Source organism: Lissotriton vulgaris, chromosome 7 (assembly GCF_964263255.1).
Source record: "Lissotriton vulgaris chromosome 7, aLisVul1.2, whole genome shotgun sequence".
NCBI lineage: Eukaryota > Metazoa > Chordata > Amphibia > Caudata > Salamandridae > Lissotriton > Lissotriton vulgaris.
In genome coordinates, this window is record NC_141695.1 from 263,201,640 (window position 1) to 263,225,684 (window position 24,045).

General features: G+C 48.4%; 2 protein-coding genes across 2 annotated transcripts; both read left to right on the top strand.

Moving 5' to 3' along the window:
• The first annotated feature begins 12,112 nt into the window (after positions 1-12,112).
• Positions 12,113-16,348, top strand: LOC147701334 (uncharacterized). The gene is made up of 2 exons (XM_086929338.1): positions 12,113-12,559; positions 15,734-16,348. The coding sequence occupies exons 1-2, from the start codon at positions 12,113-12,115 to the stop codon at positions 16,346-16,348; spliced, it is 1,062 nt and encodes a 353-aa protein (XP_086785464.1).
• An 878-nt stretch (positions 16,349-17,226) lies between these two features.
• LOC147701335 (uncharacterized) lies at positions 17,227-21,462 on the top strand. Its single transcript, XM_086929339.1, has 2 exons — positions 17,227-17,673; positions 20,848-21,462. Exons 1-2 carry the CDS (start codon positions 17,227-17,229, stop codon positions 21,460-21,462), a joined length of 1,062 nt encoding a protein of 353 aa, XP_086785465.1.
• Positions 21,463-24,045: the final 2,583 nt, after the last annotated feature.

Sequence of the window (24,045 nt, forward strand, 5' to 3'; positions counted from 1 at the left end):
AATGAGTAAGTCTGATGAGTAACTGCCTTCTGTGAATACCAAAATTAGTAAGTGCCTTCTGTAAATACCAAAATGGCAGTAAGTTTAGGATTTTCTCTTAAGTTAGTTCTGTGAATCGGGCCCCTGGTTCAAGAATGGGAGAGAAAGTGCAACAAAGGAGACCCCACGGTCAAAATGATATAACCCTGACCCTTAGCATAGAACAGGACGGACCGGCGAGTCCTAGAAGTGGAGTACTCGGTCCTGACTGCCCTGCTATTGGTATGACCAAAATCTAGACATCATGGCTACTCAAGCAAGCCTAGTATTTGGGTTTTAGGCAAATATAACCATAATATAAAATGAAATAAATAAGGATAAAAAGGACAAACTGTTGCGTGCTTATCTAGGTTCCTGATCGATACTGTGACCTTATGCCCCTATTCGGCTATAAATCCATTTATTCCCTATATTGGCATAACCGTTCAAGTGCGATTTTCTGAAAAGTCATCTCTGGCCTCACACGAACAGAGCCACATTCCAGCATGACTCTCTGCTACTTCCTTTGCGACCAATTAGTGCAATGACAGAGCAGCAGTCACTATCTGATATTCCTAGATAACACTCCGAGTTCTTCAACAAGATAAAAACTTAGCAAACCTGGAAATCCCCGCTTGCTATGTTTTGATTAGTAATGGAACTCTAATGAGCCACTGATAACTGTCACTTCCTAGTGACATCTTTAATTGACGTCTTATGTCCAGCAAACTTGCGTCAAACCCGGCACCTGTCAGGTATAAATATTACCAACGTTGCCTTAAGCAATGCGAGTTCGTTGCCTGTTGCTGATGCTGGCTGCCTGCATGACCCCGTGTTGGTAAAACTAGCACTCTGTCGCTGCAGCCTGCTATCCTGTGGTGGTGAAGCTGCTGATTACCATTATCGCCGCTACAGCGCGAACTATGGTGCAGTACGCTTAAGGAGCTGAACAGCCGTCCTCTGCGAAGACATCCAGCAGATTCCAGCTGCCCGCGGACGCTGTCCCCCCTCCTTCCTCGACGCGCTGAAGAGAGCCGCTGCATTTCTCGTGCAGAGAAATCCAGTCCCGGCGCTTCCGGTTTACCCTCGCGGGTGACTGGGATATCGAGAGAGACCCCTGAAGGAGATACCAATCCTCCATCATTCTATTCAGAGGTATGGTGTTGACTAAACCCTTAGACGAGAATTCTTGAAACAAACCTTGGCAAAACCAACTTAACTTAAGCTACTTACTTACTCCCCTTTTCACGTGTTAGGCTTAGGTCAGGCACACTGGGGTAGGCTTAGTTAGAAGCACCAGTTGAGTATGTTAGCCTAATGTATATATGACTGTATATATGTTTTATTACTTTTAAACCATTGTATGGCTAAGAAACCATATCAATGCTTTTACAGTTCTATTTCGCAATACTTATCTTACTGTACGTACTTTTTATAATAACAGTTATTGCAATTGTGGCAATACATTTCTCTTGTACGAGAAGAAAGACTGTTCAATAAATGTTATCCTTTATTGATACACGCCCGTCTCTCTATTCTCTACATCTCGTGAAAGTAAACTGCACTAGACTGACTGAGTAAAATATATGTCTATTGTTTCACACGACCCTAGAGATCGACTCTTGATCTGAGGAGCAAAGTTGTCATGTTGCACGGTTGTTGGAAAACTGAATCCCTTCTTGTCTGTGCCAGGGAAGCTGATCACTTCCTATGCAGAGAAGAAAGTTTCCAGTGACCTCTGAGCTAGTTGGTAACACAACCCAATTAAGTTTAGCATAGTCAGTGGAGGCCTGGAATATAAGCAGTTCCACGTCGATACTACTGTTTATGTTATTCCAATGCGCAGGGCCTAGTGGGAAACTAGGAACTACACTACAAAACACACCCACCTAGTGTTACTGAGGCTAAATCGTTCTGTGAACACAGAATAAAAAACAGGAAATGACATAGGTATGGCTCTCGCTTATCGTATGATAAAAAGAGGGCTGCCATATTCTGCCATGTGGTTTCTTTGGCTAGGCTACCAATATCTGTGAGGAAAAATTATTTGCACCAAGTAAGTACTTTGAGAGGAAGATGGGCGAGGAGGTACTGAATACTTCAGTCTTCCCTTAAAACCAACACATAATCTACCACTATGCCACTTCATCTACTGCATGAGTGGAAGGAAGTCTGAGGAGTTATTTAGTGTGCCTATAATTAACTTTTCATTGGAACATATTTTTGATAATCCATGCCTGGGAAGGGCGCCTACATTCGCTAACAGTTTTTGTGTGTATTTCCAAAGAAAGACCATTCTTCTGGAAAGACATTTTCCATTTTGTTGGTCACTGAATAGTTAGTGGTTTTCATTACCATTTAGTGACAAGTCATTATTATTGCAGTTTTACAGTTTTCTTAGTGAACATTCACACAGTAATTTGTTTTCCTTTGTTTAATTTGTCTTTGTATATTGCTAAATTCCCTGCTTTTCATATTCCTTGGAAAACATTTGTGTCAATTTCCTCTCATTTTTTCATCCTCTTGTAGTGTCTCTCTGATAGGCTCTGCGCATTGGAATAATATGCACTGTAGTTTTGACATGGGACTGAGGTCAGTATGTCTCTATCGAGTACATTAAACGTAATTACTTGTGTGTACCAGCTAAATCAGAGGTCACTAGAAACTTCTCGAATAAACAAGAAGGGATTAGTTTTTGAGAACCGCATAAGCATGACAACTTTGCTTCCCTTCGAATCGGGGCAGTCGCAGATCTGTTAACAATAGTTAACAGTTTCACTCAGTCAATCGTGCATGCTTTGTTTCTACAGACTTTACACAGAAATATGTAGACAGGTGTTTCAATAAAAAGGGTTTATTGAACAGGCTTATTTCTCATGCAAGAGATACCACCTGCTACAATTGTAAGACAGAATGCAAAGTATAATACGTACAGCGTCAGCAGTAAGATTAGATAATATGACAATAGCATGGTTTGTATCTATGACATATATTCATAAAAATACATACATAAATAACACAGGCTAAAATGTGAATACTCATCTGAGGCTTCTAGCTAGTTCTACCCCAGTGTACCTAACCTAAGTGTAGTATGAGGTAAGAAGTAGGTGCTATTTTCAAAGGTATAGCTAGCTATAGTTTAGTTTTGCCAGAGTTTCCAAGAGTCCCTCTAGGTTCTAGTCTGCTCCATACTTTAGAAGGAGAGAGGTTGAAATCTCTTTCCGGGTCTCGATCTCTAACACCCCGCAAAGGGAGTCAGAAACACTGGAGCTGTATTCTCTGCAAGGAGAATAACAGTGTCTAGTCAGTGCATCAGGTGAAAACTTAACTTCCTTCCGAACTTGCTGTGGCGAGCCGTGTCGTGCAGGTTGGCAGCCGAACCGTGATTTGCCATGGCACGTGAAGGTATATTTATACCTTAAAGGTGTTTAGGAATGCCAGTATTGACGTAAAAGTCTGGCAGAAGAACGTCGTGAATGAATCCCTAAGGAATAGATGTTCATGCATAATAAATGAGTTCTTGGAGAAATCAGTAATCCAAGCAAAGGGAAGTCCTAAAGGCTTAAGAGTCTGGTTTTCCAAGAACTCGTGACATTGATGGACGGATGTAGGTGGCCATGCCTGTATTTGGTTAGCATGGGTAATGCCTAAATAAGGGTAGGATTTCTATGTCTAAATATGGGCAATGCGAATTGTGGCCGTATAAGGACATACATCAGGAAACCTATATACGGTATCTAAATCGACACACAACACTCTAACCATTGTGTGTTGCAACTAACTCCCTCCCTTAACAATGGTGGTGAGCCTATATTACTATGGCAGCAGTGGATGAAATTCTTGGTTCACTACAGGAGGTAAAAATGTCTCTCCTTATAACACACTTGTATTGCTTCACAATCTTGGTATCCAAAAGAGGAACGTTAATCATTTTTTACCCAAACCTGCTGCCTAAGAACGAAAGAGGGGGCAAGATACTGGTTTCCAAATTGCTTTGAAGAAACTGAAGGCCCATTTTGGAGATAAACATAATGCTTTTTCAAAAATGGCACTATTGTTTTGGTTGTGTGCAAAGTAAAGGCAAAACCATCAAGTTATGTTGCCATTCTCAAAGGTCTAGCTAACACTTGAACATTTGGACACCTTTGCTACTTACTCATTCATTACCAAACTGTAAGATGTACTAATATTCCTAAAATGTAAAAGAAGTTTTTGGCAAAAATGACTAATCTTAAAAACTATATTGATGTAGTGAAAAAGAATTGAACACACTGCATTATGTTTTAAAGAGGTGATGTTCAGTGATCAACCTATTTGTGGGTGAGGGTGTGGTAAAAAAACTGAAGAGTCCAACAAAGTTGGTAGCTCTAGTACAAGTAAACAAATTTAGTTAAGTGGTTGTCTCAAATTAAAGTGCTTCAGCAATGGTATACCTGAGCATATGGCAAAAAGGTATTTTTTTATGCCATACGTGCTGCATGCAGCATATGTGAAAAATGTTTTTGGACTGTGTGTGCAAAGATCGAACCATTAGTACAAACACCCATTTGGCAAATAAGTGTTGTTAATTTTGATGAAAAGATAAAGAAGTGTATTTCACAGGTTATGTTAGTACAGATGGTCCGAAAGTACCCAAGTGTGAGATTTTCCTTGGGGATCATTCTAGAAAAGTATTTGCTGATCCATGCTCATGTTTTACTTTCATTCACAGGAACATTTATGATTTCTTCTTCAACAGAGGGGACTATAACCTTAATACTCCAGATATCCTACAGAGAAAATATATTAAGGACCCCTGTGCCTTTATAGGAATGTTAGTTATGTATATTAATTTCCAAGAGAGGTTTACATTGGGGAATGTGTACGTCACAGTCAGGAGTCCAATTTATTTGGATGGAGATAGCAAAACAAAATAGGAACTAAATTAGATCCCAATGCAGAATATTACCAAATCCTCTTATGTAAAAAGAAGTTTAGGTAATAACAAAGGATCTAAAGATTTTCCCTGCCTGGTTTGTTAAGCCATTACAGCATATGCTCCAAAAGAAGAGTAATACTTCTGTATATAAACTCTGCCCATTTCCTTTCACATGATGAAATCTCTTGAAGTTGATTTGAACCAACTAATGAACAAGAGAGTGAATATGCCAATTCAATCTTAAAATTAGTTTGTCCCACTTGTTCTTGACAGTAAAGGAGGCCAAAGGAATTATATTCTGTGTCCATTTATTTGGGTTCAATTTCAAGATATAGGTAGACATCTACTTCCCAAAACTGATATTTTCTTTCAGCTTAGTGAACAAGAGCAATGGTTTAAGAGTCATTGACTACCACCAAGAAGAGTTACACCGGATATAATGGCTCTTGTCCCATTTAGCACTCCCTTAGGTACTCATTAGATGCCTGCCTTTTAGGCTACCAATAGTCACTTCTATATTTCAGAATTTGATGTAGCTTGTTCTAAAAGGCATCAATAATGATGTGGTTTTGTAAGGTGATATTTAAATATTTGGAAAAGATGTATGTGAATATGACAACATTCTGTGTGCTTTCTGGAAAGTTTGAGACACGCAAAATTCAGGGCCTGATTTAGAGTTTGACAGTGGGGATACTCTATCACAAATCAATTAATTAATGAACCAGGGGTTTGTAGAGTGCTGGAGAGAATGGGGCGCATAGCTCCTGGAAGTTCATAGAGCCCCGTCAAAGAGCCAGGTCTTGAGGTCCTTCAAGTACTTGGGGAGTGATGGTGTCTGTCAGAGCTGGGAGGGAGTTCCATGCCTTGGCAGCTAGGAGAGAGAAGAAGCGTCCTCCTAATCTTGTCTTCTTGATGCATGGTACTGTCGCAAGGGAAAGCTGGCCCGAGCAGAGGGATCGTTGGGGGGCGAGGAACACGAGGCGGTGGTTCATGTATGCTGCTCTGGTGTTGTGAAGGGCCTTATGGGTGTTGGTAAGAAGCTTGAAGGTATTCTCTTCTTGACAGGGAGCCAGTGTGGTGCCCCCAGGAGTTGGATGATGAGGCAGTTGTGCAGTAGGTTGAGGACTAGTATGGTGGCAGCGTTCTGGACATTCCAGAGTTTGCAGTGAGGTTCTTGTTGATCCGGGCATAGAGTGTGTTGCCGTAGTCCAGTCTGCTGCAGATGAGGGCATGGGTGATGGTTTTCCTGTGTTCGTGGGGAATCCAGTTGAAGGTTTTTCCGGAGTAGGCAAAGGCTGAGGTAGCAGGAAGAGGTAATTGCGTTGATCTGGCATTCCATTTTGAGTTTGGAGTCCAGGATGATTCCGAGGTTAAGTGCTTGGTCCATTGGGGAGGGAGGGTTCCTGAGAGTGGGGGTTATGGCAGATATCCTGTCCACAATATTACATTTGAATTATAACCTGTGGTACTTGTAATATGGGAGAAACATCATGTTTGTGTAGGAGTATCTCATCCACTAAACTCTAAATCAGGTTGTAATTGTCAATAGCGAAAAATGTCAGTTTGTTATGGGTTCTATACCAGATCTTGAATACGCCATCTTTAAGGATGTTGTCAGCCCAAAAATCAACCTTGGAGAGTATTTGAAGGAAGTGCACGTTCCCAACAGCAAAGTCCGTCAATCCTTCTTTGGCTGTGAGAAAAAAATCCCTTTTTGCTTGGTCACTCCCATTCTTTGATGAATTTTAGTGATTCTGCAAATTGGGGCATTGCTGTTCAGTAACCAGTGTACATGCTCTGACCATTAACACACGGAAATAGTGGCATATCTAACTGTCTTTGATTGGCACATTTAACATTCCTGTAAGGCCACGATATAGGGTGCAGAAATTACACCAATTCCATGGAAAGTTCCATTTGACCTGAGGACTGCTGCACTCATTGCATCAGGCCTACCAATGTAGCCTGACTACTCCAGTGTTTACATGTAATCCAAAAATGACCATTAACAGTACAATGCACACTTTTAAATATGATTAATTCACCTCTATCCGGGCCTTGCCTAGCCTAGCCAGGCCTTGCAGTTCACAAGGTAGAGTACATAGAATTTAAAAATGGTACTTGGCAAATGTTAAATTAACATTTCCCTACAGTGACAAAGCCTCAAATCTAATTTCACTATGGAAGGCTCTGGCTATACTATGAATAATACTAGAATATATAGAGATAGTAGGTAGGCTTTCTCTGGTTTGGGACTAGTTTAAAACATATTTCCACCACTGCTTTTAATATTCATTAAGAACACAGCCCAACGGTGAAATTAGGTGTTTAATAAATATTAAGAAGTTAAGACAATGTAACTTTTTGATAATTAGCCTTTAACTGCCTGAAGCTCCATGTTGCTAATTTACATTAGCACTCCAGCAGGTGCCCAGCCAGTGCTTGGTCTTAATGAGTAGGAAAACCTGCTCGTAGAGCAGAAACAATGTCACTGGTGTAGGGATTTGTTTTTTTTACTGTTTGCAGGAAGATCAGTTGGGGTCAATCCAGGAACTTCATTTGCTTGTGAATCGGACTGTGCTTTTACGAGTAAATGTAAGGTGAGGCCTGACAAAGGCAACCTTCCCCCAGCCAGGCTGACACCAAACCCAGTGGGTGAGATATAACTCCAAGACTTGTTTTGAGTAACAACAGAAGAGGTGACTGTTCATTTCCCTGGTCACAGTCCATAGTGGGGGGGGGGGGGGGTACGTCTCTGCACAAGGGACAAAGGGTTACCCCATTTTGGATTTTGGGAGGTGGGTGAACTGTGGGATTGTTTACAGTAGGGAAATCGTAACTGCTGCAAATGTGGGTAGGGTTGATCTTGGGAACTTGTACCCCGTTTGTTAGGGACAAGCCAAAATGCCCCCACAGATCATTAGATGGTGCTAAACATAAATGTGTTATCTCCAACAATGCCTCCATTCTCACTTGATATGTGTTTGTTTTTTCCTTGCACACAACCAAAACATGTGTGCCATTCTAAGCCAGTGCACCATCCTCAGAACATTCTCAGGACCTGTGGTAGAATATAAGAAGAACTACACCGACTGTTCCAGACCTGTGAGGAGAACTGAAAGATTGGACCTAGTCTTTTTTATTTTGCCATTAAGAACAGTGCAAATGCAGCAATAAATCTTGATATACATAAAAATACAATAGAAATACATTGATATAAAGCTAATAAAAACCATTATCAGCTAAAGCGATACACGAGAGATTAGAGATTTAAGATAGTAAGGGATGTATACAGGCAATAAAGAGATTTAGAGGTTAAAACAACTACATTGTCCCTTCGGGTAAACAGAGCTATACACAATAGAAGGATAAAAGACATTGAAAGAAACAGCATTTCATCATATAAACCTCATCTTGAATAGTTATTACCATACATTTCATTCTAACTGTGTAAATGGGTTAACCCAAGTTGTAAACAGGCCCCCGATCTTCTTCCCTTTGGTCCTACCCTTTCTACCTCTTCGCTCATAAAGTACTTTTTCTAGATTATAAATGTGCAAGAATCGGCCTATCCATTGTTGGAAAGTCGGTGGTTGCAGATCTAGCCAGGCTGAGGCAACACAAAGTCTATAAACTGACATCACGATAAAAATGAGCTCTTCTCACTTTTTCCCCCCCTATTGATTCATTCACCCCTAATAACATAAATTGAGGTGACAAAGGAACATCCTCTTCTAAAACGAGCTGTAAAAAAGTGGATATTTCATGAGCCAGTTGCTCGATGCAGGGACAGGTGGAGAAAATGTGTATGAAATCTGCACTATGTGCCTTACACCTAAAACAGTGAATTCCCCCCACTCCTCCCAATTTCACAATTTTCGCAGGTGTCATGTATAGGTCAAACAGGGTCTTGAAATTTTGTGACTGCAAATTAGCAGAGCACAGCACAGAGTTCCCAAATTCGACTGATTTTAGAAAGCAAGAATCTGAAACCCTCAGTTTATCCTACCATATTAGCCTGTGCTTATATAAATTGTCTGCTCACCCCTCCAGCAGGCTACTATAAAGTTGTGATGTTGAGGAACCCGAGCTACGAATTAACAATTTCCTTAACGTCACCTGCCCAAAGCCTGCAGCACCACCAGCTTTTCTAAGAAGGTAATCCCTTAACTGTAAACAATTAAAAAAATCCTGGGGCCTATACTAAATATTTCGCAAATAATGGCAAAGGAAGCTATGTATTCCCCAAACAAGAGATCCCCAATCCTATAAAAACACCTTTTCCCCACCTTACCAAGCACTCATCTTGTAGGGCCACCGGGAGCTGATCATTCCCAACCAAAGGCGTATGCCAACTAAACCTACCTACCCCAAATATTTACCTTACACCAGCCCAATTATAAAAGGCAGTGATTAAGACATTAAAAAGGTTTTTTTAAGTAGCTAGCTTCATAACATTTCACTCATTTTGAGAACCATATTTAGCACTACAATATCTTCCATGTTAGCAGTGATGGATATCCCAAGATAAACCACTTTTTCAACAATCCTAGTGTCTGAGGCTGTAATGTTTCTATTTATCAAAATCTGTGTTTTAGCTCTATTCAGTGAAAAGCCCGAGTGAGTCCCAAAATCTTTTGCTACGCTTTCAACAGCACGCATTGCTCCATCGGGGTCTGAAGTAATTATGGCTACATCGTCGGCATATACCAGAAGTTTAGTAATCCCGTGCATACTAACAGGAATAATACCTGCAGAGGCTTCCAACTGTCTAATAAAAGGGTCAATTTTATAATGCAAATAGCAAGGGACAGCCCTGCCTAGTCCCTCAGCTGATTGAAAATGCCTCAGATTCCTCCCTCATTATTCTAAGTCATGCTATGGGGTTGGTATACATGACCCAAATCACATTCACAAATTAATCCCTCAAGCTATTAGACTCCAAAACCTTCCATAGATAGTTCCATGACACACTATCGAACGCCTTCTCGGCATCCAAGAAGGCAACCCCAAAGGGTTTGTGAGGACTTCAGTAGCCTCAAAAAGTGAGATTACCCTTCTTACATGATCTGCTGTCCCCCTCCCCTGAATAAAACCATGCTCCCAAACTGAGACAAGTTGATGCATCACAGAGTTCAACCAAGTAGGAGTGGCCAAGATCTTTGAGTATAGTTTGGCCTCACTGTTTAGCAGCGTAATGGGTCTATATGAGCCCATCTTCATAGAATATTTGTCCTTCTTAAAGAAGACAATAATATTAGCAGTCTTTAATACAATCAAGAAATCACAAAAATAAAAATAATATAAGCTTTAGCTGCAGTTCACACTTCACCATTTTGCCAAGGACCTCCCTTTCATCCTCCCCCTTACCCTTTCCTCCGCCCATGCCCCTCCCCACCCTACCTTTGAAAGCAGCTGGACCAGTAGGGTCCGAGTAATGAAGAAAGCAAAGGCCACTGCAGCCCCCCAACCCCTGTGCTCCCATCAAACTATCAAACCATCAAACCATCCGGCCCTTAAGAGCCCTTAAGTGCCCGTGGCTCATTGAATGAGACTGAAAGGTAAGACTGTTAAGCTACTTTAAGGCCTAATATAATTCTTATCTCCCTGTAACGGGGTCCCCCTTGCGAGCACCGCCACAGGGCGCGAACTGACCCAATGTGACCCCCCCCTCTTCTTTCCACAGCCCACGCAGTATTCGGAGTGGTACAGCCCGACACCTACAGTTGCGACGAGGAAGACGTATGGCCCTTTAACCAGTCCGGCGGTGTAGAAGAGGCGGAGTCTCCCAGGTGGATAAAGGAGGAGAACGCCCAGCACCAGGGGTGTCTATACACCGGAGGAGCGGTCAGAGTGGAGAGGAGCGGAGTGGCGGGAAGCAGCGTGGAGGAGCGGAGAGAAGAAGGACGAGAGAGCGGAGAAAAGGAGCGGAGGAGAGGAGGAAGCGGAGAGCGCGAGGACAAGCCGAGCGACAGCATCAGGAGGATCGACGAGACCCCTCGCTCTGAAGGAGAGCCGACGGATCAAGAGTGGACCTGGGAGCTGATCTCCGAGAGCAGCTCGGACCGAGCATTGCAGGAGGAAGTAGACGCCGAGAAACCAGAGGAGGAACGGGGAACGCCTGGAGGCCAACACCACGCGTCGCCCAGCCGTACGCCAGGAGGGGTACAGCTCACGGAGGTACGTAAACGCTTCCTGGGGTGGTTCACCGATAAAGCCAGAAGACTAGCGGACAGGGGAGGGAGGAACCTGAGGGACGTCCCCCGGGGGGAAAGCACGAGCACTCGCCCTCCTCCTTAAGTTAAACTAGCGGAGCAAGATCACTGTACTACGTGTTCCCCTCACTACCCCAACCTTGTGTTTCCAAGTGCATACCTGTGGATCTATTCTGATACTTGCCTCTCTTTTCCTTTTCCCCCTTCGGCATCGGCGTGGGCGGCCAGCACGGAGCCTCCAGATCCCCCTGAGCGGCGGAGTCCGGTCCGGAGGAAAGAAGAGGGAACCGGTAGGAAACAGCACAGAGAGAGAAGCAGATCACCACGAAGGTCCACAGTTCGCAAAACCTGTACAGATGCACTGTATGAACAATTAAAAGCCAGAGTCACTAAAACACGTCTCCTGCCCTTTTCTGGTCCCGCGGTTACAGTGTTGGAGAATACGGGCACTGTAGCCATCTGCGACCAGAAGAAGGAGAGCGTGGTACAAGCCCTGGTGCAAGGGCAGGAGAGGTTAGAGAGGTTGGCAGAGCAACAGCTCAGGGCAGCAGAAGCCGACAGAGAACTGATAAAAACAGCCGTGACGGCCCGTGCTCTGGACCCCCCTCTTACGTCCGGCCCAGTGTCAGTCAGCAACATACCCCACACCATAGGCGGGGTCTCTCTGCAAAAGTACCAACCTGGAGAGGACCCCGATGCCTTCTTATTAAATTTTGAGCGGGCGGCCAGAGCCTGTGGATGGCCTGGGGCCAAGTGGCCGTTTTTTTTGGCCCCGCTGTTGGTCGGCGAGGCCCAAGCAGCTTACCAGGTGGCCAATCCAAGGGGTGATACCCCTTATACGGATATCAAACGGATTATCCTGGACCATCTGGGATTGGACCGGGAAGCTTACCGGCTGAGGTTCCGGCGAGAACGAGGCGTAACAGGAGAAACGCCAAAAACTCTGTTTGTCAGATTGAAGATGGCCGCCGACAAGTGGCTCAGCCCGAACGAAAGCACAAAAGAGGAAATAATGGCCCGGATTTATTTGGAACAGTTTGTAGAGGCGCTACCCTTTCCCACCCAGAGGTGGCTAAAACAACACCCTGATCTGACGACAGCTCAAGCCGTAGAGATGGCTAACACATACTCACGGGTACAACAGAGACCCCTGCAGGCCCAGGAGTCTGACAAGGTGAAGACGCCCTTCAGACCAGAGAAAAAACTCCTGAGGGTTCCAGAACCACCCAAACCACGTCCCTGGAAAAGCGAACCCCTCCCTCACACGGGACCACAGTGCTTTGAATGCGGGACCTGGGGTCATATAGCCAGGCATTGCCCCAGGAGAAGACCGGCAGACGAACCGATGGAAGTAGGATATCTGCCCCGAACCGTCCTCTACTCGGCGGAGATGGGACACGCATACCGCGTAAGTATGAGGATAAACGGTAACCCAGTGCAGGCGCTCCTGGATTCTGGCTGCCGCCAGTCGGTAGTTCAGGCCCACCACGTAAGGCCCCACCAGCTCATACCCCACGAACAAGTATACATCCGATGTGTCCACGGGGATGTGAAACCCTATCCCGTCGCTCTATTGGCCCTAGAACCCCAGGAAGGACCAGCCGTAAGGGTTCGGGTCGGGGTATTATCTACGCTGCCTGAAGACATGATAATCGTAACGGACAACTCGGCCTTTTTGTCCATGTTCGAGCGGAGTATGGCCAAGACGAAGAAGACACTGGAAACAAGGAGACCCTCAGAAGCGGTGACGGCGTTAGCTTCATCGGATCCCTGGACATTGGACCGCAGTTTTCAATTCGCCCAGGCCAATGACTCCACATTGGTTAACGCCTGGGAGAAGGCACATCACACCCAAGACGAAGACCCACTGCGTTATCCGAGACTGTATATCAAAAACGGCCTGTTGTACCGCCAGGGGGGGAAAGAGGACCCCGAGCAGTTGTTGGTTCCGGTGTCGTTCCGCGAACAAGTCCTGTTCTTTTTGCATTCTCATTTGGTGGCCGGTCACACGGGAGCAGAGAAAACCACCCAGAACCTCCTGAAGTGTTTTTACTGGCCCGGGATATACAAAGACGCTTTGACCTACTGCAAGGAGTGTGACATTTGCCAAACCAGAAACATGACGAGGCCCCCTGCGGTGCCATTACAACCCCTCCCCATTATTGGAGTTCCCTTTGAACGGATTGGTATGGACATTATTGGACCTCTCCCAAAAACAAAGAAAGGATATTCATATGTCCTAGTCATCGTCGACTATGCCACGCGATTCCCGGAAGCATTTCCCCTCACCTCCACCACCTCCAAGAACATGGCGGACAAGATGCTTGAGCTATTCACCCGGGTGGGTTTCCCTAAGGAAATACTAACCGACCAGGGGACCCCTTTCGTGTCACGCCTCATGGGGGACGTATGTAAAGTGCTTCACATACACCAGATAAGGACCGCTGTATACCACCCGCAAACAGACGGATTAGTAGAGAGATACAACCGCACACTAAAAATCACCTTAAGAAAAATGCTGGAAGTCAACAGTAACGAATGGGACCAGGTGCTTCCCATTGCTTTGTATGTCATCCGAGGGCAGACCCAAAGCAGTTTAGGGGTCTCGGCCTTTGAGATGTTATATGGGAGAAAGCCCAGATCACTACTGGACATGACCAAGGAGGCGTGGGAAAAAGAAACCCCAGAAGAGACCGCAAATACCCTGGAATACGCTCGAAACCTGCGTTCCAAGCTAGGGAAACTAAGGGACCTGGCGTTCGCCAATCTCGAGAAACACCAGAACAAACAGAAGACCCTTTATGATAAAGGAAAGAAATGGAGGATCTTGGAAAGAGGAGATTGGGCTCTAGTGTTGTTGCCCTCCTCCACACAAAAATTCAAAGCGGAGTGGAGTGGTCCGTACCAAGTAGTGGAGAAGGTCGGTAAGACCAGTTACCGGCTACAAGTGAACGCCAGAAAAAAGCAAGTCTACCACATAAACCTGCTAAAGAAGTGGTTGGGGAAACCCCCCCAGCCGGTCCACCTTGCTGAGTCGGATAAAAACCCTTGCCTTTCCACGATTCCCCTGCTAGTGATCAACGACGATTTGAGACAGGAGGAAAAACAAGAGTTGCTGGACGTCCTGCTGAAACAAGAACAGGTGTTTTCCGACCTCCCGGGGAAAACCACGATGGCTGAACACCGAATAGACACCGACCCAGGGAAGACCGTAAAAATACGGCCCTATAGGATCCCAGAAGCCAGGAGACAAGACATACGCCGCGAGGTAACTGACATGTTACAACTCGGCGTCATACGCCCCTCACACAGCAACTGGTCAAGCCCAATCGTTCTCATACCCAAACCGGACGGATCACGCAGATTCTGTATGGACTTCCGGGCCCTAAACGCCATCTCGAAGTTCGATGCATATCCCATCCCTCGGATTGACAAACTCATAGAAAAGTTGGGAGAAGCGCAGTACATAAGCACGATCGACCTCACAAAAGGGTACTGGCAGGTACCGCTGAGGGAGGAGGACCGGCATAAAACAGCCTTTTCAACCGAGGAGGGCCATTATGAGTTTACGGTGCTACCGTTTGGCCTTCACGGAGCACCCGCCACCTTTCAGAGACTTATGAATAACGTACTACACGGTCTGTCGTCCTTCACCTCAGCGTACCTGGACGACATTGTGGTGTTCAGCCCCGACTGGAAGACCCATTTGAGACACCTGTCGCAAGTGTTGGATACCCTGAACCATGCGGGACTAAAGATTAATGCAAAAAAATCACGGATAGCCTTTCACAAAGTCAAGTACCTGGGGTACGTCCTGGGACACGGCATGATCGAGCCACAAACGGAGAAAGTCCGGGCCATTTCTGAGGCTCCGTTTCCCACCACAAAAAAAGAACTACGTGCGTTCTTGGGGCTAATAGGGTACTATCGACGGTTTATACTGAACTTTGCTCAGGTGGCCGCCCCCCTCACGGACGCCCTGCAGACCTCTGTCAAGCAGGCCGCGCTGGCCAAACCCACAGTGGTCATGTTGGACTCTTTCAACGAGTTGAAGAAAAGGATCACTTCCACCCCCGTCCTCAATTCCCTGGATTATACGCGTCCATTCGCCTTGCACACGGACGCGTCCGAGTTTGGGATCGGCGCGGTGCTGTCACAGGAAGGCCGGGATGGATTGGACCACCCAATCCTGTTCGTCAGCCGGAAGCTGTTCCCGCGGGAACTAAAGTATGCAACGGTAGAGAAGGAGTGCCTGGCTATCCGTTGGGCCGTAGAAAAATTGGCCTATTACCTCGAGGGCAGGCCCTTCTCGCTCTACACAGACCATGCGCCCCTTACTTGGATGGCCCGGAACAAATCGACCAATGCCAGGGTCATGAGGTGGTTCCTGGCATTGCAGCCGTACAACTTCAGGGTGTGCCACAAGCGTGGTGTGGACAACGTTGGGGCTGATTTTCTGTCTCGTCATCCGCTTCCCGAGCGGAAGCGTCCAGGGGGGGAGGTGTGTAACGGGGTCCCCCTTGCGAGCACCGCCACAGGGCGCGAACTGACCCAATGTGACCCCCCCCTCTTCTTTCCACAGCCCACGCAGTATTCGGAGTGGTACAGCCCCGACACCTACAGTTGCGACGAGGAAGACGTATGGCCCTTTAACCAGTCCGGCGGTGTAGAAGAGGCGGAGTCTCCCAGGTGGATAAAGGAGGAGAACGCCCAGCACCAGGGGTGTCTATACACCGGAGGAGCGGTCAGAGTGGAGAGGAGCGGAGTGGCGGGAAGCAGCGTGGAGGAGCGGAGAGAAGAAGGACGAGAGAGCGGAGAAAAGGAGCGGAGGAGAGGAGGAAGCGGAGAGCGCGAGGACAAGCCGAGCGACAGCATCAGGAGGATCGACGAGACCCCTCGCTCTGAAGGAGAGCCGACGGATCAAGAGTGGACCTGGGAGCTGATCTCCGAGAGCAGCTCGGACCGAGCATTGCAGGAGGAAGTAGACGCCGAGAAACCAGAGGAGGAACGGGGAACGCCTGGAGGCCAACACCACGCGTCGCCCAGCCGTACGCCAGGAGGGTTACGGCGCACAGAGGTACGTAAACGCTTCCTGGGGTGGTTCACCGATAAAGCCAGAAGACTAGCGGACAGGGGAAGGAGGAACCTGAGGGACGTCCCCCGGGGGGAAAGCACGAGCACTCGCCCTCCTCCTTAAGTTAAACTAGCGGAGCAAGATCACTGTACTACATGTTCCCCTCACTACCCCAACCTTGTGTTTCCAAGTGCATACCTGTGGATCTATTCTGATACTTGCCTCTCTTTTCCTTTTCCCCCTTCGGCATCGGCGTGGGCGGCCAGCACGGAGCCTCCAGATCCCCCTGAGCGGCGGAGTCCGGTCCGGAGGAAAGAAGAGGGAACCGGTAGGAAACAGCACAGAGAGAGAAGCAGATCACCACGAAGGTCCACAGTTCGCAAAACCTGTACAGATGCACTGTATGAACAATTAAAAGCCAGAGTCACTAAAACACGTCTCCTGCCCTTTTCTGGTCCCGCGGTTACAGTGTTGGAGAATGCGGGCACTGTAGCCATCTGCGACCAGAAGATGGAGAGCGTGGTACAAGCCCTGGTGCAAGGGCAGGAGAGGTTAGAGAGGTTGGAAGAGCAACAGCTCAGGGCAGCAGAAGCCGACAGAGAACTGTTAAAAAAACAGCCGTGACGGCCCGTGCTCTGGACCCCCCTCTTACGTCCGGCCCAGTGTCAGTCAGCAACATACCCCACACCATAGGCGGGGTCTCTCTGCAAAAGTACCAACCTGGAGAGGACCCCGATGCCTTCTTATTAAATTTTGAGCGGGCGGCCAGAGCCTGTGGATGGCCTGGGGCCAAGTGGCCATTTTTTTTGGCCCCGCTGTTGGTCGGCGAGGCCCAAGCCGCTTACCAGGTGGCCAATCCAAGGGGTGATACCCCTTATACGGATATCAAACGGATTATCCTGGACCATCTGGGATTGGACCGGGAAGCTTACCGGCTGAGGTTCCGGCGAGAACGAGGCGTAACAGGAGAAACGCCAAAAACTCTGTTTGTCAGATTGAAGATGGCCGCCGACAAGTGGCTCAGCCCGAACGAAAGCACAAAAGAGGAAATAATGGACCGGATTTATTTGGAACAGTTTGTAGAGGCGCTACCCTTTCCCACCCAGAGGTGGCTAAAACAACACCCTGATCTGACGACAGCTCAAGCCGTAGAGATGGCTAACACATACTCACGGGTACAACAGAGACCCCTGCAGGCCCAGGAGTCTGACAAGGTGAAGACGCCCTTCAGACCAGAGAAAAAACTCCTGAGGGTTCCAGAACCACCCAAACCACGTCCCTGGAAAAGCGAACCCCTCCCTCACACGGGACCACAGTGCTTTGAATGCGGGACCTGGGGTCATATAGCCAGGCATTGCCCCAGGAGAAGACCGGCAGACGAACCGATGGAAGTAGGATATCTGCCCCGAACCGTCCTCTACTCGGCGGAGATGGGACACGCATACCGCGTAAGTATGAGGATAAACGGTAACCCAGTGCAGGCGCTCCTGGATTCTGGCTGCCGCCAGTCGGTAGTACAGGCCCACCACGTAAGGCCCCACCAGCTCATACCCCACGAACAAGTATACATCCGATGTGTCCACGGGGATGTGAAACCCTATCCCGTCGCTCTATTGGCCCTAGAACCCCAGGAAGGACCAGCCGTAAGGGTTCGGGTCGGGGTATTATCTACGCTGCCTGAAGACATGATAATCGTAACGGACAACCCGGCCTTTTTGTCCATGTTCGAGCGGAGTATGGCCAAGACGAAGAAGACACTGGAAACAAGGAGACCCTCAGAAGCGGTGACGGCGTTAGCTTCATCGGATCCCTGGACATTGGACCGCAGTTTTCAATTCGCCCAGGCCAATGACTCCACATTGGTTAACGCCTGGGAGAAGGCACATCACACCCAAGACGAAGACCCACTGCGTTATCCGAGACTGTATATCAAAAACGGCCTGTTGTACCGCCAGGGGGGGAAAGAGGACCCCGAGCAGTTGTTGGTTCCGGTGTCGTTCCGCGAACAAGTCCTGTTCTTTTTGCATTCTCATTTGGTGGCCGGTCACACGGGAGCAGAGAAAACCACCCAGAACCTCCTGAAGTGTTTTTACTGGCCCGGGATATACAAAGACGCTTTGACCTACTGCAAGGAGTGTGACATTTGCCAAACCAGAAACATGACGAGGCCCCCTGCGGTGCCATTACAACCCCTCCCCATTATTGGAGTTCCCTTTGAACGGATTGGTATGGACATTATTGGACCTCTCCCAAAAACAAAGAAAGGATATTCATATGTCCTAGTCATCGTCGACTATGCCACGCGATTCCCGGAAGCATTTCCCCTCACCTCCACCACCTCCAAGAACATGGCGGACAAGATGCTTGAGCTATTCACCCGGGTGGGTTTCCCTAAGGAAATACTAACCGACCAGGGGACCCCTTTCGTGTCACGCCTCATGGGGGACGTATGTAAAGTGCTTCACATACACCAGATAAGGACCGCTGTATACCACCCGCAAACAGACGGATTAGTAGAGAGATACAACCGCACACTAAAAACCACCTTAAGAAAAATGCTGGAAGTCAACAGTAACGAATGGGACCAGGTGCTTCCCATTGCTTTGTATGTCATCCGAGGGCAGACCCAAAGCAGTTTAGGGGTCTCGGCCTTTGAGATGTTATATGGGAGAAAGCCCAGATCACTACTGGACATGACCAAGGAGGCGTGGGAAAAAGAAACCCCAGAAGAGACCGCAAATACCCTGGAATACGCTCGAAACCTGCGTTCCAAGCTAGGGAAACTAAGGGACCTGGCGTTCGCCAATCTCGAGAAACACCAGAACAAACAGAAGACCCTTTATGATAAAGGAAAGAAATGGAGAAATGGAGGATCTTGGAAAGAGGAGATTGGGCTCTAGTGTTGTTGCCCTCCTCCACACAAAAATTCAAAGCGGAGTGGAGTGGTCCGTACCAAGTAGTGGAGAAGGTCGGTAAGACCAGTTACCGGCTACAAGTGAACGCCAGAAAAAAGCAAGTCTACCACATAAAAGAAGTGGTTGGGGAAACCCCCCCAGCCGGTCCACCTTGCTGAGTCGGATAAAAACCCTTGCCTTTCCACGATTCCCCTGCTAGTGATCAACGACGATTTGAGACAGGAGGAAAAACAAGAGTTGCTGGACGTCCTGCTGAAACAAGAACAGGTGTTTTCCGACCTCCCGGGGAAAACCACGATGGCTGAACACCGAATAGACACCGACCCAGGGAAGACCGTAAAAATACGGCCCTATAGGATCCCAGAAGCCAGGAGACAAGACATACGCCGCGAGGTAACTGACATGTTACAACTCGGCGTCATACGCCCCTCACACAGCAACTGGTCAAGCCCAATCGTTCTCATACCCAAACCGGACGGATCACGCAGATTCTGTATGGACTTCCGGGCCCTAAACGCCATCTCGAAGTTCGATGCATATCCCATCCCTCGGATTGACGAACTCATAGAAAAGTTGGGAGATGCGCAGTACATAAGCACGATCGACCTCACAAAAGGGTACTGGCAGGTACCGCTGAGGGAGGAGGACCGGCATAAAACAGCCTTTTCAACCGAGGAGGGCCATTATGAGTTTACGGTGCTACCGTTTGGCCTTCACGGAGCACCCGCCACCTTTCAGAGACTTATGAATAACGTACTACACGGTCTGTCGTCCTTCACCTCAGCGTACCTGGACGACATTGTGGTGTTCAGCCCCGACTGGAAGACCCATTTGAGACACCTGTCGCAAGTGTTGGATACCCTGAGCCATGCGGGACTAAAGATTAATGCAAAAAAATCACGGATAGCCTTTCACAAAGTCAAGTACCTGGGGTACGTCCTGGGACACGGCATGATCGAGCCACAAACGGAGAAAGTCCGGGCCATTTCTGAGGCTCCGTTTCCCACCACAAAAAAAGAACTACGTGCGTTCTTGGGGCTAATAGGGTACTATCGACGGTTTATACCGAACTTTGCTCAGGTGGCCGCCCCCCTCACGGACGCCCTGCAGACCTCTGTCAAGCAGGCCGCGCTGGCCAAACCCACAGTGGTCATGTTGGACTCTTTCAACGAGTTGAAGAAAAGGATCACTTCCACCCCCGTCCTCAATTCCCTGGATTATACGCGTCCATTCGCCTTGCACACGGACGCGTCCGAGTTTGGGATCGGCGCGGTGCTATCACAGGAAGGCCGGGATGGATTGGACCACCCAATCCTGTTCGTCAGCCGGAAGCTGTTCCCGCGGGAACTAAAGTATGCAACGGTAGAGAAGGAGTGCCTGGCTATCCGTTGGGCCGTAGAAAAATTGGCCTATTACCTCGAGGGCAGGCCCTTCTCGCTCTACACAGACCATGCGCCCCTTACTTGGATGGCCCGGAACAAATCGACCAATGCCAGGGTCATGAGGTGGTTCCTGGCATTGCAGCCGTACAACTTCAGGGTGTGCCACAAGCGTGGTGTGGACAACGTTGGGGCTGATTTTCTGTCTCGTCATCCGCTTCCCGAGCGGAAGCGTCCAGGGGGGGAGGTGTGTAACGGGGTCCCCCTTGCGAGCACCGCCACAGGGCGCGAACTGACCCAATGTGACCCCCCCCTCTTCTTTCCACAGCCCACGCAGTATTCGGAGTGGTACAGCCCCGACACCTACAGTTGCGACGAGGAAGACGTATGGCCCTTTAACCAGTCCGGCGGTGTAGAAGAGGCGGAGTCTCCCAGGTGGATAAAGGAGGAGAACGCCCAGCACCAGGGGTGTCTATACACCGGAGGAGCGGTCAGAGTGGAGAGGAGCGGAGTGGCGGGAAGCAGCGTGGAGGAGCGGAGAGAAGAAGGACGAGAGAGCGGAGAAAAGGAGCGGAGGAGAGGAGGAAGCGGAGAGCGCGAGGACAAGCCGAGCGACAGCATCAGGAGGATCGACGAGACCCCTCGCTCTGAAGGAGAGCCGACGGATCAAGAGTGGACCTGGGAGCTGATCTCCGAGAGCAGCTCGGACCGAGCATTGCAGGAGGAAGTAGACGCCGAGAAACCAGAGGAGGAACGGGGAACGCCTGGAGGCCAACACCACGCGTCGCCCAGCCGTACGCCAGGAGGGGTACGGCTCACAGAGGTACGTAAACGCTTCCTGGGGTGGTTCACCGATAAAGCCAGAAGACTAGCGGACAGGGGAGGGAGGAACCTGAGGGACGTCCCCCGGGGGGAAAGCACGAGCACTCGCCCTCCTCCTTAAGTTAAACTAGCGGAGCAAGATCACTGTACTACGTGTTCCCCTCACTACCCCAACCTTGTGTTTCCAAGTGCATACCTGTGGATCTATTCTGATACTTGCCTCTCTTTTCCTTTTCCCCCTTCGGCATCGGCGTGGGCGGCCAGCACGGAGCCTCCAGATCCCCCTGAGCGGCGGAGTCCGGTCCGGAGGAAAGAAGAGGGAACCCGTAGGAAACAGCACAGAGAGAGAAGCAGATCACCACGAAGGTCCACAGTTCGCAAAACCTGTACAGATGCACTGTATGAACAATTAAAAGCCCGAGTCACTAAAACACGTCTCCTGCCCTTTTCTGGTCCCGCGGTTACACTCCCCCAAACCTGTTCCAGATACTCTCTTGCTAGAATTTCAGAAGTAAAGAATTTAAAAGACCCTCTAACAACTGTCTTCAGCCTCACCGGAGCCAGCAAATATGCCTCAAAACCTGCATCTTGATAAGGTTTGATTAGTCCCCATCTGCATTCCACAGTTAAGTGACAAAAATCGGGGCACAGAACAAAAGAAGAATCTCTATACTGCCTTCTGGCCTCTGGACGTGCTTTCTCAAAAATAGCCTGTCTAAGCAAATAATTACCAAAAAAAACTAGGATGGCCCTCGGCTGATTACCGTCTCTGCCAGAGGTTTTGGGAAGGACAGCTGGGAACCGGTGTCCCCGCTGAATTTCTTGTTCCCAGTCTGTTAGACTTGGCTATCTCTAGTTGGCAGAGGTGTACACTTCTGACAAATAGGGACTCGCCTCCTCTAGTCAGGGCAAGGGGATCACACACTTAGATAACCCCTGCTCACCCCCTTGGTAGCTTGGCAAAGCAGACAGGCTTATCTCAGAGGCAGTGCGTTAAGCATTTATGACCACATACAGTAATAAAGTGAATACACTACAAATGGACACGACACAGTAGTATTATAAAAATAAGGATTTTTATATAAGGCTTTGCACAAGACCAAATAACGACAAAAATATACCACAATCTTAATAAATACTCTTGGAAGGAAAAATAATAGTTCAAGTGTAGTTTCTTCTTAGCACAAAGTCTTTAGTAACAAAAGCAACTCTTCTTCTTTAAAACACAGTTCTTGGCAACAATGTAACCCACACGGGAGTCACAAGACGTCGAGGCAAAGTTAATCCAGAGGTTCGGCGTCGACCGCGAGTAGCGCTACGTCGAGCCCGGAGTCGAAACAGACCCCCACAACACAGTACCTTGGAAAAGCGAAGCACACGATGATCAGCGACGTCGAGATGTCCGGCGTCGCGTCTTCGGCGTCGATCGGGCCTCGGAGTCGGGGCAACCTGCAGCGGCGTCGACAGATGTCAGACAGGAGCAGCGCTCCCGAGGGGAAGCAGGATACGGCGTCGTCGTAGATGTCGATGATGATGTTGCAAGAGTGAGCAGCGCTCACGGTGTCGAGAGGGCTCGGAGTCGATGCGATCAGCGGCGATGCAGACACAGGGTCTCTTGGAGCTGGGGCCGAACTCACTACTCACTGGCGTCGCTACTGGCGTCGATCGGGCCCGGCGGCCGGCGTCGAGGAAGCGGGACGCTGGAGCCGTTACTCACGATGTCGAGCTGGATTCGGCAGCGTCCGTCGGCATCGAGATTGCTGGATTCGTTCAGAGGTGCTGGATTTTCAAGTTCCAGCAACAAGCACTTTTGAAGTCCTTTTGCCCTGTGACTTCAACAGGAGGCTGACACTCTTCCAAACCTTGGAGATTTTCTTTAGCAAAGCTTGAGAGTACACACTCGGTTCCTCTCTCCTGGTTCCTTGGCAAAAATAAAGAAGCAACTGCAGGATTCCCCCCAGCAAACAGCACTCTGGCAGAAGGGGTAAGCAAGTCCTTGGATCAGCAGGATTCTTGTCCTTGGTTCAGGTTTCCTTGTCAGAAGTGATCTAAATTCTTGGTTCAGGGGTCCTTCTCCTATACCCCTTTTTGGCTTTGATCCCTTTGTCCATGCAGGGGAATTCCCCTCATCCTGGGTTTGTTGTGGGTGTAGCCAGGCAGAGGCACCTGGCCTATTCACTGTGCAGGGCAGGGTCCTCAGGCGCCCAGCAGGAGGTGGAGCCAGTATTGTCACTGGCAGGAGCAGAGCTATCAGTCGCCCGGCAGGAGGTAGAGCCAGCATTGTCACAGGCAGGGCAGGCTATCAGGAGCTACTCTTCCCCTACTCTCAATGTAAATGCCTCACTCACCCCACACTGACTCATTCAGAACTCTGGAGCCACCCAGCCCCTGTCACACACACACCAAACCAGCAGAAACCAGAAATAGTTAGACAAGAAAATAGCCACTTTCTAAAAGTGCTATTTTCAAACCCAGAGTCCAAAAACCATCCACACAAACGGATGCGTTATTAAACCCCGAGTTCAGGGATACCAAACTCGACATTGCACCATGCTCCCCGAGCCAGCTAGGATTATAGCATTAATAATCCTGGCAGCTCATTCTAACTAATGGAGAGCAGGTAACCTTACAATAGTGAAAAACGAATATGGCTGTAATTCACTATTAGGACATGCCAACCTAGTCAGGCTTGTCCTACCTTATG